Raw genomic sequence first — 18,759 nt, forward strand, 5'->3', positions numbered from 1 at the left:
GTCAAACTTGCTGTGGCCCGGCCCCTCACCAGTCTGGTCAGTGTTCACTGCCAGGGCTTGGAGCTTCCGTCAGACCGCCCACTCTTCACCGTGCCCACGCCTTGCTCCCAGGCACTGCATAGCCTTTGTACAGATTCTCTAACCAATGCTGGCATGCCAGCCAGCAGGAGGAGGGACTCCACCAGGGCAAGATGGGCTGCTACAGAGGAAGCTGATTGTGTCTGGACCCTTGGGTTCAGCCTATAATGCCTTAGGTACAAATTGCCTCTTGCTGGCTCTGGGCTTTCACGGTTTTCTCCATGTTCTAGATTGCAAGCGTCCCAGGATCAAGGACCAAGTCACCTCCTTTACTTGCTTGCTACCCCCAGAGTCCTCTGTGCCAGGCATGGGCTCAGCAAAGGAGATGCCAGTCTTCTGCAGAAGAAAGCCCCACCCATTTATTCTGCATCCTGAGTCTTACTGAAGCCAGGGCCACCCGCCAACACCGGGAAGGGCCCGGAAGGAAGCAGCAGAGGCTATACACAAAGCCTACATGTGGCTATAAAAAGGAGCCCTCCCTGCTTCCCCCAGGATGGGCCCGGTTCCTGGGAGGTGATGAGTGGGGGAGAGAGCTAGTACTTGTGCCTGGGCACACAGCCACTGCAGCCTCTTAAAGGCTAGCCAAGCACCACCTCGAAAGGAACTAGTGTTACAAGGGGGGGTGGGGGGGAATGTTAAGAGCTAAGTGAAAATGGTAAGCAGAGACTCTTGGAGTCCCATCTCCTGGGACCCCAGCCCCCTCTAAAGCAACCAACTCCATGTTCTCACTTCCTCTTCCCCCAACCCCAGAGTATTCAAGGAAGACCCATTTCCCACACTTCTTTACCTCTCCTCCTCCTCTCCCTCTCCTGAAGGCTCCCTGTGGAGGTGCCAGCATATCCAGCAAAAGGACTCTAGGAGCATCGGTGAGGAGGCAATGAGAGGCCCTACCTCCGGGAAAACAGCAGGAAGCTATGGCCACAACATCATAGGTTCAGGGGCAGCTCAAGGAGGGCACAGCAGGGAGATAACAATGAGGCAGTGGCACAGCTATGGTACCTCAACTCTGAACACAAAGGCACCTTACTACAGAGAGCACGGCCACACGGGTGGCAGTCTATCTGCCCCAACAGCAGAGCCACCTGCACCACTGCCCATGCCAAGACACAGAAATGAATTCCTCCCCAGCCTCTGGTCTCCGAAGCCCTCTCCAGCCTGGTTTGCCCAGCGTTCGGGCCCTGCACCAGGAGGCTGACCCAGAGCCACTGAGGCCATTCTCTGAGAACCAGTGGAGTGGCTTGTCATGGTCACACACATGTAGTAGAAGTGAAAAATGAGCCTCACTTGTTGTCTGCAACTGAGATCTGGGGTTACTCATTATCAGAACACACTCTCACCTCTCCTGACAGAACAGCCTCTGGTGTCTTTCCTCCACAGCACTCCCCAGGTCCTGCAATTATTTTTTCTGTCTTTCTGGCTGTACCTACCTCGAACTTTACATTTATTACTGGACCCCATGGTGCTTGGCATGTCAGCAAATGCCAGAGTCCAAAGCCAGGGAAGCACGGTGCTGCCTTGCTTGTTCAGTGTGTCACAAGAGCCCAGGAAAGCTGGGGTTTGGGGGTTTTTTATTGTTGTTTTAAGGACAGAGTAGCTATAGTGATAAAACACACTGGCCTAGAGACCTACTACCACTGGGAACAAGGCAGAGTTTGCAGTTCTCACGTCTATGTTAGCAGGCCTAACACACACCAGCTAGGCAGGCAAATGAAGGAACACCTGGATGAATCTTTGCATTTGAGCTTGTCATCAAGGAGAGGCCCTTCTCAGAGTACCTCAAGCACAGAGCCCCAGGTCCTCACTTCCCTGCAGAGGCTGAGGTGCAGTCATCATCGTGAGCCAGTAACAGCAAGTCAGAGCAGGGCTTTTTTGTCCCCCACCTCACATCACCTGCTATATTCACCCCCAGCCAAGAGTGTGGGAAAGCATCTGCTGGAGGTGCCATGGCAAGATGAAGGTGGCAGATGATCTAGATGGAGGGTCTACGTCCAGTTTGTCCTCAGCCAGAAGCCTGGGCTGGTCCAACAGCACATCTGGCCAGAGGGCAGAGTAGATCAGATCACTCTGTCCACATTAAAAAACACGTTGGTCCTCCAGAATACTCTATCTTTTTGTCATTTTCTCAAGAGTGGAAAAATAAACTGAATACTGTAGTGGAAATCAGAGATCCTACACTCTGGTCCCGGCACTGCCACGAACTTGCTGTGTGACCTTACCCTGGTGGCCCTGGTTTCTCATCTATGAGAGAGGGCTAACCATTCTTGCCCTCCATCGATACATCAGCTGTGGCGGCACATAAACAATACCACAAATAAGAAAATGCTCCATAAACTCACTGCACTATTCAAATACCCAATTCTCCTCATTCTCCAGTCCTCCATGCACAAACTCAGAAAAGGAACAAAGAAAACAAGCAGGAAACAGATCTGTAGCCCAGGCTTTCAGAACAGCCACCAGTGGCCATGCTTGGTGGTGGAAAGAACTTGAGCTCTGTAGTTAGCTAAGGCAAAAGCATACTAAACAAATACTTATTAAGTGCCCACAAGTGCCAAATGCTATGCAGAGCACTTTCATATAAAATCTCTTACTCTCATATGCAACTTCATTTGACTATTGCTAATATACAGCTCTATGAGGAAGTGACTTTTACAGCTGAAAATCAGTTTCAGATAGGTTAAAGTAACTTACCCAAGGTCACAGGAAGAGCTGAGACTCGAACCCAAATCTGACTTGAGCCACAAATCTTCAGTCATATAGAGCCCAATTACCAACGGCTGCTCAAGGCCACTCAACACCCTTGGCTCTGCCTAGAGTCTTGTCATCTGTTTCCTTATTGTTCTCAAAGAGTTCCCTCTAGGGAAGCACAGGCACCATACTTCTCCGAACAGAGCACTCTACACGGAGCACCAGCACATTCCCTTCTTCCTTTGTCACCCCATTTCTCCCAGGACTCTCCTCAAAGTTGCCACTGACTTCTCCAGTTCTAAGGAAATAGAGAGGGGGCAAAAAGTCTCCTATCCCCTAATATCAGACCTTTGTGACATTAGGCCTCACATCCTCCCTCTGACTTATTCATCTCTGACCTCTTTGAAGCCATATCAGAGGAAAAAGCACAAAATGGGAAGAGAGGCCATGACTTAACAAAGACTGACAAGAACAATGACAGCAGAGGCAGAGACAGGCCCTATTATATTCAGGTGGTAGCATTAAAGCACTTCCAGAAAACAGGGGTCTCCAATCAATGTGCTCAGATAGTGTTTCTCTGGACTAGGCACACAGAAATAGGCCAATATGATACCAAGGCAGCTGCTTTCAGCCAACTACCCTGTCACCTTGCAAAAGTTGGCAGCAGGAAAGAGCCCTAACAACACCAGGGCTGCTGAGAGCTTGGAGAGAGAAAATGGGTAGGCCCCCTGGTCTCCAAACCAAAGGGGTCGGTGGCCAGGCACCACACCCTCAATACAATAGGTACATTAGCTGTCTTCCACTACTGGGTCCTCCTGGGGAACTTAATCCTCATCTTCCTCCTTGTCAGAACGCCCACTGTGCCACACTCCATGTGAAACACTTTATGAAGACTCTCCTCAAATGTTCACAATATCCTTACGAGACAAGTGCAGCTTATTCCTATAACCCTCTTTTGTAGACAAGGACCCCAGAGAGAAAGTCACAAGCTCAAAGTCACAGAGCAAGTTAGTTACACAACCTAAGTAGTGTGAGTTCAGAACCCAAATGCTAAATTATAAACTACTACGCTCCACTAGCTCATCCCTCCAGACCCCCTCCCGTCCACCACTGCTGTATCCCTGCCTTGCCTCAGCAAGGAAGTCTTGCCCCCGCTCATCAGCTCTCTCCTGAAAAGTGCAGCAGCTCCACTGGTTTCCCTCAACTTCTCCCAGATAAAATGCAAGACAGCCCTGCTTCAGCCTCTACTGACAGGCACGGCCTATAAGACGGAGCGTAACCTATGAGCATGGCACCCTGTGGCTGTCCCGGAACTGCTCCCCACCACCCCCAGCCTTACCTCTACCACACTAAATGCATACCCAACCCCCACATAAGGATCCCCAGTGCCTCAGCGTGGGCATAGGCAAGTTCTTTAATCAGTCAAGGCCCAGCTCACTGGTCACCTCCTCTGGGAAGCGTTCCCTGGCTCTCTGCTCTCAACCCCAGCTCACTAAGCTGAGCTCGCTACAGAGCTCTTGGTATAGACCTTTATTATGGTACACAGGATACACGGTTATAATTACATGTTCCCAGTTCTGTCTCTTCCAAGAGTGTGGGAGTTCCTCAATGGCACAGTGCATGTGTTATTCACCTTTAGTGCCTAGCACTGGGCAAAGAGGAGGTGTTCAAACATTTATTGAATAAATGCTCCTCATTCTAAGAGGCTACACAAAACAAGGTTAGTGGCCAAGACCTCTAACCAGTGACTCAAGCCTATGCATCTGTGTATGTACATATGTGTGTACACGTACGTACACACACACACACACACACACACACACACACACAGAGTCTTAAAGTCAGATCTGACTGATTCTAGCCACAAACCTCTAGTTACTGTGGCTCAATTACCATTGGCTGCTCACGGCCATTCCTTACTCTTGTCTCTGCCTAGAATCTTGTCCCCTATTACTATCCTTTTCTCAAAGATGTCCCCCCAGGGAAGCATGGGCACCATGTACAAAACCCTCTAAAAGGTGCACAAGAACATTCCCCCTCCTCTTATCACACTGCCACGTCTCCTTAGGGCTCTCCTCAGCTGAAGGTCTTGTGGGGGTGGGGGGGCCCAATGCTGGGTATGCTCAGCTTCTCCAGTCATCTGTGAAGCAGGCCCTTTCCTACGTTCACAGGAAAGAGAGAGCCCCAGCTAAAAAGGGGGCCTGGCAGAGCTGGTCTGGAAACCCACACGTTAGGGCAAGCGTGGGGTGCTAAGGAAACACTAAGAGGTCTGACTTCCCCTGGAAAAACTACAGTCAGACAGGAAACACACAGGCAGGGATGGCTAGCTCTGGAGATCCGGACGTGTGTTCTTGCCCATCTCTCACTGGGAGCAATCAGCCAGCACAAAGAAAACCCCCATGACACCCAGCCTGCCCACCTCAGGTGCCTTGGGCCCAGCCATCAGAGCAGGCCTTGTGGTCTGTCTCCCTGCCAGCCTGACAGCCACAGAGGTCAAGTCCAAGATAACTGGTCCCAATATCACCTCCTCTCTGAGCCTCACTGCCTAGTCTGGGCGGTTTACTCTCTTCTGCCACCATACTGACCCCTCCCTCCCTACCCCGGCCAACTCCCATCAAAGGTACCACTAGAAATTATCATTGTCTGTTTTAGTTTCCCTGAGAGCAAGGACCTGTTTTCATTTACCATCTAAGGGGCCTAGCATCTAGAAGGGTAGGCAAGAATCAAAGACAAAAGCCTGAGGCTCCAAAAGTTCTACAGAAGAGCATGGCTGTCATTCAGAACCCTCCATGGAATCTTCACACAGGCCATTGTGCCCACAATGACCCTTGACTGAACCAGCTCACCCCAGAAAGGCACCAGAAGGAAAAATGTGAAGCCAGAACCTAGAGAGGCTGAGGCTGTCTGTAATGCAGGTCTAGGCACAAAAATCTGTCCTTAGAGGAGCAACAGAGACCACTGGGACATGGAGCCTGAGGCCCACTGTCAGCACGACCCTGGGGCTGAGTCCTCTTGGGATGGCCAGCCAGCCAGTCAATGACTGGAAAGCTGGGTCTAAGTGAGGCTGTCACAAACTAGGACTATCACTCCATGGCACAATTCACTCCCTATATTTCCATTTCCTCATCTGTCAAATGGGATAGGACTCCAGACACACACACATACCCAGGACCCTTGTGAAGATCAGCCAAGAAAATATGATGAAAAGTCTCTGTAGCACTCAGCAGGAAGTCTATAATTGCTTTGTATTCATTTATGTCAGTATCTGCAACATAAAAAACCAAACATCAACCTGGTTCCTGTCACATCACCATGACAACAGACACCAAAGCACTTCCCCACCCCTCTTTTTAGCCAAACTATCACCTTAGAAACCAGCAAGTGCCAGGTCCCATTTCACGAGTGGCAAAGTGAGAGAACATGGAGTTGGGTCAGAATGAGGCCTGATGCACGAGCGGTGTGCATTTTCACTGAACCACAGCATCCCTCCTTCAGGTCCACAGACACCCTGAGGGTATGAGAAGTGCCTCTCTCCTTGGTCAGGCTACAAGCACTATACGGAACCCTAGCAGAGTCAGCAGGAAAAGGCCAGGTGGCAGGGATCACAGCTGGCAGCCCAAACTTCCTCAAAGCCTGCAGAGGGGGCTGCAGGGATCAGAACTCACCAACAAGGTACCCCCATGAATGGGCAGAAGTGGGGCAGCTTCAGCAAGAGGCTCCATTTACAAAGTGTGAACTCTACACAAGCATCTACTAGCATTTTTACTCAGACTTCTTCAACCTGGGCCTCCAAAATCAAAGGGCCTAGACTCCTTCTATAGTCTTTGCCTATGCTCCAAGCTGATAAGATCACTGAATCTGTATTTCTCTAGCTTATCTACCCTTGGGGGCTGGGGCCGTGGGTCCTCTGCATTCCTGCCACCAGCCCCCGAAGACCGGAGACACCATGGACTGGATTCTTCCCTCTTCACACCCCTCCCTTCTGTTCAGGCCCCATCTTACAAATAAGAAAGTCACACCCAGGAGTCAGATGTGCAAATCTCCATAGATTTACTCCATAAGTTTTACTCTGTCATGTACTGTTCTATACGACAGGTGGGTGGGTGAGGAGAAGAGTTGAAGCAAAACAAAACCATTTCCTCCCTTTTTCCGGGTAGTGATCTAAGTGAAATGTGAACTTGGTCCCCATCCTCCTCCCTTCCTATACTCTCACCCTCTCCTAAAGCCACGCTCCACCTCCCTCAACATTTCCAGTCCAGGGCTGAGGAGGACAGTCACAGTCTATTAATGCTATCGTTATTATTAAAACCAGCTCACACTTTACAGTGTGTCAAGCACTGTGAGATGTTTTACATCAATTTTCCTATTTAATCCCCAGAGCAACCATATAAGGTGGATATATTACCACTCCCGTTTTACAGATAAGAAAACTAAGCTGAGAGTAGATAAACAACTGGCTAAGGGAAAGACAACAAATATACAGGCTTCAAATCCAGCCTTGCCTTCAACCAGTGTGCTGCACTTACCCCTGCTGGTCACACACATGGTTTGAAGTGTTAGTTACCCAGGAAATCTCTATCGAGGAACCTCCAGCCAGTGCCACCAATTCAGCAGAGCAGAGGGAGCACCATAAAAGCAAGGAAGGGGCTGTGCCTGGAGTCTATCTCAGCTCCCTGTAGTATCTGTCCTTCCTCTACTTTGGAATCCAGTCTCTCAAATCACTAAAATTTTCTCTTGATGGCTGACAGGGCTGATGGAGGCACAGAGGAAGGCAGCTGCCATTTCTAAGTTCAGCAGCTGCATCAGATCTGGAGCTTGTAGCTGAGGATGGCTGCCTCACCACAAGACTTTCCTTCCTCCCAATCTCCTCACCCATCTACACACGTGTACACCATACCCAAGGAGGTCTGTAGGACGTTCCTGTGGGGGTGTCACTTCCTGACCCCCCTCCTCCACATGGACCTGGTTCTAACACCAGTCTCTGGGGGGGAGGGTCCTTGCAGGAAGCAACCTACAACCTAGGGTAGCGGCACTATCTCTCACACTTGGAGGCGGGGGAATGGAGGGTAGAGCTGGGCGCCCATCCGGCCACAGCATAGGCATGGCGCTAAGTGGAATAACACTGAAAGACCTGTGGGGTTTTTCAAAATCCCCTAACTCCCTCCTCCCAACTGAGACCTGCCCCAAAGCAGCCAAGCTCAGTCCTGAGAAGGCAAAGAGGCAGGAAACCAAAAGTAGCCGCTCCCGGCTGTCTGCAGCCATGGAATACAGGACACAGTACACAAAGGGCTAGACCCCAAACTGGCTGCACGCTCTTGAAAAAGGTACCTGACTCCAAGGCACTGAGGCTGGCCTTTCTGGGCCAACCTCTTGAGAATGTGCTTCCAAGGGCAAGAGGAGCCTGGCCCCTTTACCAAGAGTCCTTGCCCTGGCTTTGGGTGACTGCCCACCCACGCAGACCTCTAAAATTCAGCTTCAGGACAAAAGCAGCAACAGGGGAAAAAAGCCACTGCCTTCTCTCAGGCTTTTCCAAACCAAACAGGACCACCTTCCACCCTCCCCAAGAGAGATGAGTAGAGCTGGCTCTGATCCAAAACCAATCCTACCCTAACATCTGCCTAACTTCTACTTAGGGAACCCAAAGGTTCCTTTGCAAATGGAGCCCAGTCTGGGGCCCAGAAAGTTTCACCAAGACTGTCTTTTGGGAAAAAAAAGGTGGTGGGCGGTGACCGTCTGGTCTGGCCCCAGGTTCTGGGGCTGGGTGGGCTGACGCTGCCTTGGCTTCCCTCGCCTTGGCCAACACCACTCCCGAGCTAGGAAGAACCAGACCCCTGCCCCGCCGATCTTAGACCCACTAGGATTTTTAGGCCTCTGGGCCAAGCGCTTGGAACACTTCCCCCCCACCCCCTCCAACGCCGGGCTGGGGGAGGGGGTGTCCTGTCAGGTGACTGAGGACCCGGATGCCCCCCGCCCCCAGTGACCACCCGGGCCGAGGCGGGGGCGGGGACCGGAGGGTGTGGGGGAGGGCCCGAAAGTTTATCCAAGTCACTCCAGCCGTGGGCCGCGGCGCGCGCAAGAGCCGGGCGCGGACCCCCACGGCCCCCGCGCGCAGCGGGCCCCGGGAAGGGGGGGGCGCACTTACTGGCCCCCTCGATCTTGTCGGCGCCACGGCTCCACGTGATCTGCCGCGTCTCCAGCTTGACCTGGAAGGTCTTCCGTTCCGGCCGCTGCGACTTCTTGGAGTAGAACAAAGTCATGACGGTGCCCACCTCGAGGCTGCGGCAGAGGTGCAGCACCTCGGCGTCCGAGGGCGCGCCGGGCCCGCAGCCATTGGCGCAGGGGGACGCGGCGCCCGCCATGGCTCCGGCACTGGGGGTGGTGGTAAGGGGGAAGGGGGCGGCGGCGGAGGAGGCGGCGGCGGCGCAGGCCCGGCCGGCGGGAGCAGGCGGCTGTGGCTGAGGCGGCCGGCGAGCGGGCCCCGGCTGCTGCTCCTGCGGGCGGAGACGGGGCGGAGCCTGAGCGGGGGGCGGGGCGGCCCTGCAGGCTCCGCCCTGGCCCGCGCGCCGGGAACAAAGGCGCCCGCGCGCCCGTGGAAAGGACCCTCCGCCCGCCTGCCGCGCCTGCGCCCCGCGACCCCCAGACAGGCCCCGGGCGGGGGCGCGGGGCGCAATGGCGGCGGGAGCGCGCGCGCTGCTCGCGCTCAACCAGCTCGTCCTTCCGTCCCGCAAAGCTTCCTCACACTGCCCCCGTCGGCCCCGTCACGCGCGGCAGCCCCGCGCCGGCCCGTCAGTCAGTCGCACACGCATAGGCGGCTGCCCAGCCCACTGTCCCGCACAGGCCCAGCTGCAGCCGTGTCCTCAACCCTGCTCCCTAAGCACTACCCGCACAGAGGCCGGAAGAAGAGGTGAGGGTGCAGAGCGCCCCCAGGACCGCCGGCCAAACCCGGTTACCTGGGCGGGCTGCCCGGCGGAGGGAGCCAGCCAGGCCGGGCCGGGCCGCCTCACACCCGCGGCTGCAGCGGCGGCGGCGGCGGCGGCAGCGGAGGCGGGTCCTCTGCGCGCCCTCTCCGGGGCGGGGCGGGGGCGGAGCCGCCTGCGGATTGGCCGACGGTTTCTGAAGGACAGCAGGCTTGTCCCGCCCCTCCCCTTCGGCCGCGCAGGGCTGGCCCGCAGGCCGCTCCTGAGACTGCCGAGACTCGTCCGCCCCGCCCCTGCGGCCAGTGTGGCTTTTGACAGTCCGGTCTTTTGGAGAAGCCCCCCAGTCCTGGGCGTCCCCTGTAGGGCCTTTAGACCCGTGGCCCCCAGTGGCCTAAATCTCTGCGCCTTCCACTCATGAGCCACTGCCCGCCCCACCTCGCTCTCTGCCTCCACGCGCCCTTGCAAACGCTCTCCGGAGCTTTGGTTATCCCAGACTAACTCCCCGCGTTTTCCTCCTTCCTTTCAGGTCGCTGCCTTTCAGCCCCAGAAATTTTTCTTCCTCTGGGCTGGGTCCTGAACCAGTTCCTAAGACGACCTGACATTTCCCATGGCTTCACCCCAGACCCAGGCACCCATAGCGCCAAATCTGTATCTCCCAAGCATCCCACTGCCGGCTCCACGTCCCTCTTCAAACTGCTCTTCCCGCTGTCGTTACTTTCTCAGAACATGGCCCCAGTTCTTCTAAGATGCTTGGGCCAAGACCCTTGGAGGTATCCTTGAGCCCTCAGTCGGCCTCCACCACCCAGCAATCTTGTAAGGCCTGTTTACCACGGAATATCTCCACTCCTCCCACAAACCCAACATCTGTCTTTTCTCATCCAGACTATTTACCCTCCTTGGTCTGGCCTGCGTCTATTCTTCATGCTTCAGTCTTTAAAAAGAAATTTAAATTGTGATCCCCTACCTTTGGCTTCAAACCCTCCATGACTTCCCATTGCATGTAAAATTCACACTCACTCCTGTCCCAGCTGGTCCTGTGTGGTCTGGCCCCTTTCTTTCCCTCCCACTTCATCTCTCCCCACCTCCTCTTCACTCTCCATTCTCCAGCCACAAGGCCTTTAAGTGGTTATTTGAATAATTCACACTCCATCTTCCGGAAACCATTTCCCTAGACTTGCCCCTGCAATGTGGACACCCCTGTCACAGAAAAACTGAAGACACCTGTGGTCACAGTGGAGCCCATCTGACAGATGTTGAGTCAGGCAGAGCAGGACAACTTCAGAGGCGAGAGACCCAGCAGAGCACCCAGCTGGTACCAGAGAAAGATCCAGGCTTCTGTAATTTGTGAGTATATGTGTGCTCAGACAACCTACCCAGCTGAGTGGTGACTAGTGCCTGGGGCTGCCTCTGACTTTGTCTTGGTGCAGTGGTAACTTGTGTGGGTTTGTGTTTTAATTCCCTCAAGTGTGGCTCCTAAGAAGCTGAGAATCCAGCATGAAGTTGAGACTCTTACAGGCTTCTGCCACTTGAAGGGAGGTGTAGTGGCTGAGATGGACTGCCACCTAGTGCCCACCCTTTAAAGTGGGAGGGAGGGCACTAAAGTTGACCTGGTACCCACCCGGCCTAGGCTTACACTTGTGGTTACACCTGATCCTCATAATCACCCTCTAATTGGGGATTATTGTCTCCAGTTTACTGATGAGGAAACTGAGATTCAGGTAAGTTCTACAACTTGCCCCAAGGCCACGTAAGAAACAAATGGGAATTTGAACCTAGGTCTGTCTGACTTAATACATTTTCTGCTTCACCAGGGAGCCTTAGTGGGTCCTGGTGGTCAGCAGTCAGTGGGCACAGAGGCTAGCTGGCCAGTCAGTACAGATGAGGGGAGGCTTTGGTCATGGTTGGTCCTGAGCACAGGGAACTTCACAGAACGTGAGTGCTCCTAGAGTATGGCTTGGGCTGACTTGGGCTTAAAGTAGTGTTCCCCCTGAGCTTCCATGTGCTGGGCCTTGGTGCCATGTGTTGGAAGAAAAAGAGAAATCCAGCACCAGCCTTCCAGGAATTCAGACATTAAACAGAGAAGTGGTGCTATGTAGGGACAGTGGTGATGGCGGGTAGGGAGGAAGAGCACATAGGGTTAGGAGATAAAACACAAGGAACACGTACTTTAGATCTCTCTTGGTAGAAATGGAAGGCGTTGCTAGGACTCAGCATAGGCCTACAGGATGTGAGTAGATGGCCAGGTGAATTATTAGGGGTGGGTTGGAGGAAAGTACTTATCAGGTAGGTGGACGTAACATCATATATAAAGGCCCTGAGGCCAGAAAGAACTTAAAGAGTGTAGGAATAGAAAGAAGGCTTGAGTTTACTAAGTGAGGGGGAGCATGGGAGGTGATGAAGCCAGGAAGATAGGCAGAGACTGGATGGGGCCTCTCCCTGCTTATCTGATCTTGTCCATATGTCCAGGACGCTCCCTCCTAAGTACTCCTGCCCCCCTCCTCCTTGTACTGACCTGGGCAGCCTGAAGGCTGTGATACACTTTTAAAATCTGTTTCTCCATTTTCCAAGAGCTTCCCAACACAGACCATGCTTCCTTGCTTTTGCTTTTGCCTCCAGGGCCAGGCCCCCAGGGGCTCCAGAAATCTCTGTCAACAGGAGCTCAAATTTTCAGCCTGCTGCCAGGCCCTTAATCAGAAAACAAGGCCGCATTTCCTCCTGGGACTTCTGAACCAGCATCCCAAGCCTCAGGTACCTCCCTCCACCCAAAGAGACTCAGGAAAAGCAGGGCATGCAGAGGGTGTGGTTGGTTTGGGCTTCCCCCAGCTCAGCATATATATGGGTACGTGGGTGTTACTGGCAAGGCGTGCAGCTGTGTTGGCTTGGAGGGAGCAGCCCAGAACCCACACAAGGCACACGCCCTGACATCACCCAGGCTAGCCCTGCTTGGGCCTATTTCTGTCAGCACTCATGCTTCAACATGCCCAGGTCTCCACCATCTCTGTGCCTGGATTCTGGGTAAGAGTCCCGGCTCGATGCCCCTCTGGCCCTGTGGGCCTGATCTGATAGGTGTTTCTTTATCGAAACAATTAGAGCAGCGCTTGGCATATAGTAAGTCCTCTATAACTGCTTTACCCACATTGGCTCACTTACTTATTATAGCATTATGAGATAAGTACTCTTATCTCTAATTTACAGATGAAAAAACTGAGGCACAGAGAGATTAAGAGACATGTTTATGGACATAGAACTGAGAGGTGGCAGAGAGGGGATTCAAACCCAGGCATCCTGGCTGCAGAGTCAATGCTATGTTGCCTCTCATGTAGGTATGAACTATTTTGTTGTGTGTTCTCACCCTTTTCCTTAATACCCCTACCTGATGTGTTTTTTATTTTTAGTTATAGATATTCCTTGACTTACAATGGGGTTACAGCCCAATGAAACCATCGTAAGTTGAAAATACAGTAAGCCAAAAATGCATTTACTGGGCCTAACCTCCAGAACATCATAGTTTGGTCTAGCCTACTTTAAATGTGCTCAGAACACTTACACAGGCCCACAGTTGGGCAAAATCATCTAACACAAAGCCTGTCCTATACTAAAGTGTTGAATGGTTCCTGTAATTTACTGAATACTGTAGTGAAAGCGAAAAATAGAATGGTTGTACAGGTGCAGAGTGGTTGTTGACCTTGATCACACAGCTGACTGGGAGTCGTAGCCACTGCCCAGCATCATGAGAGAGGAGCATACTGCGGATGGCTAGCCAGGAAAAGATCAAAATCCAAAATACGGTTTCTACTGAATGCATATCGCTTTTGCACCATCATTAAGATGAAAAATTGTAAGTCAGACTGTCATAAATCAGGGACTATCTATAGTTGGTTAAATGATGTCACAGATTAGGTTCTTTGGGAAGCGGACTCTGGGGCAGAGATTAGTGTGCAGAATGTTTGTTAGGGAGTGCTCTTGGGACCAACACTGTGGAAAGGAGAGAAGGAAACAGGACAGGGCACAGGGAGAAGTTCAGCTGTGATGCAGGCCTGATGACAGCCGCAGCCAACCTCCAGGGAGCTGTTTTGTCTGGTGCTGGCTTGAAAATGGCTGGGCCTTCATAGCCCCACTTCAGTCAGCCCTGGGAAGAGCACAGCCTCAGTCACATGGCTCTCTGCAGCTGAGGTGATCTTTGAGAGCTGAGAGATCCTCCAGCAGTTGGGGCAACAAGTGCTTCCTTGAAGGAGAATCTGAGTGGCACATCGGTATACCTACCTCAAATGTATTCCTTTCCAGTCCTTTAAAAAAGTTTAGAGTATTTAAAACAAAGGACAAAAATATTGCACTGTAGAAATGGAATGTGCCATTAGAAGGAGGAATATAATATGGTTAGTATGGGTTAACGTGACTGCTGTTACTGAGAATTGAATGTGGCTGAGCTTCCTGGTAGGCAAAGCAAAAACTTTTTATTCTGGTAACATTCCCTGACAGAGAAAAATTTTCTTGGGGTTAAATTCTAAAAGAAGTTTCTTGGGGTGCCTGGGTGGCTCAGTTGGTGAAGTCCAATTTCGGCTCAGGTCATGATCTCATGATTCATGGGTTCCAGCCCCACATTGGTCTCTGTGCTGACAGCTCAGAGCCTGGAGCCTGCTTCAGATTCTGTGTGTCCCTCTCTCTGCCCCTCGCCTGCTCGCGCGCTCTCTCTCTCTCTCTCTCTCTCTCAAAAATAAACATTAGAAAAAATTTATGAAAGAAGTTTCTCAATTGGACACTTACTTGACTGATATAGTGTAGAATGTTCCCAGCAGATCAATAGCAAATGCTGATGCAGTTTTCATTTGTTCCTTGTAATGACTTTGCATGAATATAGAAGATATAATATGCCTTCTATAGCTCAGTGAAGCCCTTCCACAATTGAGAGTAGGCAGAGTTATAGACTTGCAATCTTGTTTCCTCAAATAAAACTTTATCCTTTTTCTTTAAAATTTTTGCTTGGTAGTTTCTCATGTTAGGTGTCTGATCAGCCCATCTCTGACTCTGTAACCTGTACCTCAGTATATAGCTGGTATTCCATACTCACCTCAATGCACCCTGAGCTCCACCCCACAACTGCTTTTCAGACTCTTGACCTCTGGCCCCAATATCCATCTATGGCTCCAACTTAGTCGTTGGATCTCACACTTCTTAGGTCATGTTCTTCTGCTTCCCTCCGTACCTGGGATGGACTCCCAGCCCCAAGAGCCTCCTGTTTTCTATCACTCCAGGTAAAACCAGGCCTACCCAAGACTTGGCTTTCACTGCAGATTCTGCTTCCCCTTCGCTGAAGGGCTCCTGAAGTAGGTCCTAGATGTTGAGGCAGGAGAGCCGGGCTCCAGATAAGGATTTTTCAGAGAGGTGGCAGGGAAACCATAATTGCTTCTCTGAAGAGAAGGGGAGAGCCCTTGCCAGCCATGGCCCAGGCTGACCTCTGTTCTTCCGCTTTCTCTTTCTTTAACAGACACTCCTGATGCTCCTCTATAGCAGTAAGACAGCAGAGATGAATCAGACCAAGTTCTTACTCTAGTTGTAGGTAAAGAAATGCCAACAGACATTTGTCAATAGATGACAATTCAGTGTGGTAAGGGCCCTTGGAGCACTGAGAAGGGACACTTGTTGGTGGGTGTGGGGGTAGAGCAAAATGAGAGATAACATATATGCCTGAAGATATGGCAGCTCCAAATATAAGGCGATCAACTTGTTTATGCAATAAGGGCACTCCAGATATTTTGTGTTTTTTTGCAGCTAAAATATAAACCTTCTTAGAGATGCATGACTCAAATGCCCAATATAACAGTTTAAGAAAGAGGAGGGGGAGGAGCAGGAAGGGAGAGAGTCCTAAGCAGGCTTTGCACTATCAGTGTGGAGCTTGACATGGGGTTTGAACTCATATACTGCGAGATCATGACCTCAGTTGAAATCAAGTTGGACAATTAACCTACTGAGCCACCCAGGCGCCCCTGTGCGTGTGTGTGTGTGTGTGTGTGTGTGTGTGTGTGTGTATGTATACATACATATATATGTATGTATATATACATATATGTATGTATATATATGTGTGTGTGTATATACACACACACGTATAGTATTTTAAATCATGTATTATTTAAAATAGTATATTGATGTATGAATATTGATTTGTCCCACTCTTGCCTGTCCAGTAATAAATTTATGTTCAAACTCTTTATGAGTCCTTGATTTCTATGTAAGGTTCACCATTAGGGCCACTTTGACTCCTCTAATATAATTTCTGAAAGCATATCACCTTCACTGCCTTCTCAGTTGAGAGCATTTTTGAAAAATCAGCTTTATTGAGGAATAACTTACATACTAAAAAACGCATCCATTTTTTTAAGTGTAAAGTTTGGTGAGATTTGACGAATGGATGCCCTCCTGTAACCTCCACCTAATCAAGATATGGAACATTTCCATCACCCTGAAGTTTCTTGGTGCCTCTTTGTAGTCCATCTCCGCTGCCCCCATCTGGCAGTCACTAACCTACTTTCCATCACTAGAGTAGAGTAGTGGTGCCCATTCTGAAATTTCACATACTTGGAATCAAGGAGTATGTACCCTTGGTCTCTGTTCAGCATGTTTTCGAGACTCATTCATGTTGTTGCAGAGAGAGTACTTTTCGGGTCAGTATGTTATGCTATTACTAGAAATTTTAATCTAAGCATCATTATCTTTCTTATATAACATTAAAACAGGTTTCATTTCTCCCAGGGGTATATATTACTGCGTAACTACTTAACTTTTATGGAAAATTTCAAATGGATCTAAGTGTAGACAGGACAGTATAGTGAGCTTCCTTGTGCCTATCAGCCACCTTCAATTATGAACTGATGGCCACTCTTGTTTCATGTCAAACTCCACCTACTAACCAACCCCTTCCATACTGACACAAATCTTAATTCTGTTATATGTATTTCAGTGGTTTTCTGAAACTGTTTTAAAAATATATATATATGATCTCTACCAAACCTAAAAAAAAATCAATACCGTATTGCTATTAAAGTGACCTTTGAGAGGCTTGTTTATACATAATACTTGGGATTGTGAGAAATAATTACTAAGTCTGTGGTAAATTTCTTTGCCTCTTTGTTTACTGATTTTGTCAGGGGACTACTTGTAATCGTCCAAAACTAGCTTGACTGAGGTCATTTCAGGGTAATGTGTTTTCTCCAAAAAGTGCTTTTTGGTTCAAAACAAGTTGAGAGAGCATCCCATTATATGAGGGATTCTGTAAAGACCAAAATGTAATAAGTGAACTCTTTTCTCAGAATACACTTTTTTTGTTTTTGTTTTTTTTTTTAAGTTTTCTGAGGGGGAACTACCTATGTTTGGTGTATTTAGGAGGGGATTTCAGTTGGTAATTTACCAGGTGTGGAAGTGGGAGAAAGGAGTGAAGGATGGTGGCTCCACTAGACTCTGGTTGAGGGGGCAGAGTGGATGGAGGTGCCTTTCAGTGAGATGGGAAACAGCCCAGTGGCCGTGTAGTTGGTACTGAGCCGAGTTCCAGAAATTGGTAGATCTAATAGCCTGGGGACCTGGCCCGCAGCTCCACCATGGGTCTGGAGCTCAGGAAAGGGGTCTAGGCTGGAGACAGAGGTCTGGGAGTCATCACCCTCACATGCAAATGAAATTGGCCAGGCCAAGGAGACAGTCACAGCAGCCAGGCCTGGGGGGGGGGGGGGGGGGGGGGGCGGTAACCAAGATGCAGCAGACTGGTGGAGACTGGAGTAAAACCAGGAGAGGGTGCCATTGTGGAAGCCAAAGAGAAGTGCTTGGAGAGGGGAGTGGGCACGTATTGTACAATTCCATTTGTGTGTGTGATGTCCAGAAAAAGACAAAGGTATAGCGTAAGTAGATTTAGTGGAGGCTGGAGGTGGGAGTGGGGATTAACTCTTAAATGGGCACGAGGGATCTTACTGGGGAGGAGAATATGCTAAAACTGACTTATGGTGACAGCCATAACCTTCAGTAGGTACAAATGTTACACTTGAAACAGGTGGATGTTTATGGTATGTAAAATATATTTCAGTAGGGCTACTAAATGCCACAAAAAGCTTAAGATACACAGTACAAGCCCATCTATCGGTCACTCACTTGGTGGTGGTTGTGGTCGGAATGGAGGGAGGAATTGGGGGCAAGGTGGGACAGAAGCTGGTTACAGTGGGTGGGGAATGATCTGGTGGTGTGGATGACTGGCTCCAGGCACTCATATGTGAAATGGAGAGAGAGATGGTGAGGGAGAGGGAGATGGCTGGGAGCTGGGAGCTTCCTTTTTTCTTTCAAACGTGACGTAAGTCCTGGGTGGATTTGATGGATGGAGGAGCTGCTGAGCAGCAAGCAAGCACCCAGATACCTGGCTTGCGTTCCACTTTGCCTACAGCTGGACTTGAGCATTCCAGAAGACCCTGACAGGAGGGGCTTTTTCGGACCTTACACATCGGGCCTCTGCTCCTGGACAAAGCCAGAAGTGTGAGGAGGGAACCAAATCTACTGGAGGAATAAGTGAGGCGAGTTCTCTCCTGACTCCAGGCTCAAGTATTTCTCAGGGCCTTTCACAGCTGGCCCTCACCTACCTGTCCAGCCTCTTCCCTCATCCCCACTGGACAGGTCAGTTCCCATCCTCTGGTTTGCTCTCCCAGGCCTGCCACCACTGAAGGAGCCCTTCACAATCGTTCTTGACCAGGATTTAGTTGCCATGCACCTGCCCTCAGAAGACCTGTAAGAAGATCCCTGCTGGGAAAGGTAGGCACAAGTTGCTGCTGCCCATGAATAAAATCTTATGCCTGTGAGGCCTCCTGTCCCTAATTCCTAGTTATGGACTAAGTTTTGTCCCCTGGTTGTGGCAGGTCCTGCTCCAGTCCCAAACCTCGGGCCCATGTTCTCATCACTCACCCCCAAGCCATAAAGTACAGTGTACTGATCAGGTGTTGCAAGAGCCTCTGTTGCCATTTCTTATGTTCAATGCTTTAGCTACCTCTACACCACACGATTAAAAAAATACGTGGTTGTAATCTGCTCCAAAGCACTGATGGTATATAAC

The 18,759-nt window shown here is 50.6% G+C and overlaps 1 protein-coding gene across 7 annotated transcripts in view; it reads right to left on the bottom strand.

Moving 5' to 3' along the window:
- Positions 1 to 9,775, bottom strand: part of PLCG1 (phospholipase C gamma 1) — a 41,896-nt gene extending 32,121 nt beyond the window's left edge. For 6 of the 7 annotated variants that reach the window (XM_047851661.1, XM_047851660.1, XM_047851658.1 and 3 more), the window contains exon 1: positions 8,906 to 9,254. In XM_047851661.1, coding sequence (XP_047707617.1) covers positions 8,906 to 9,122 — 217 coding nt within the window. In that variant the 5' untranslated portion in view covers positions 9,123 to 9,254. Of the gene's footprint in view, positions 1 to 8,905; positions 9,255 to 9,713 lie in introns of those variants that run through there. The other variant, XM_047851655.1, reaches the window with a different exon arrangement.
- Between the last annotated feature and the right edge of the window lie 8,984 nt (positions 9,776 to 18,759).

This window comes from Prionailurus viverrinus, chromosome A3, assembly GCF_022837055.1.
Source record: "Prionailurus viverrinus isolate Anna chromosome A3, UM_Priviv_1.0, whole genome shotgun sequence".
NCBI classification, from domain to species: Eukaryota; Metazoa; Chordata; class Mammalia; order Carnivora; family Felidae; genus Prionailurus; species Prionailurus viverrinus.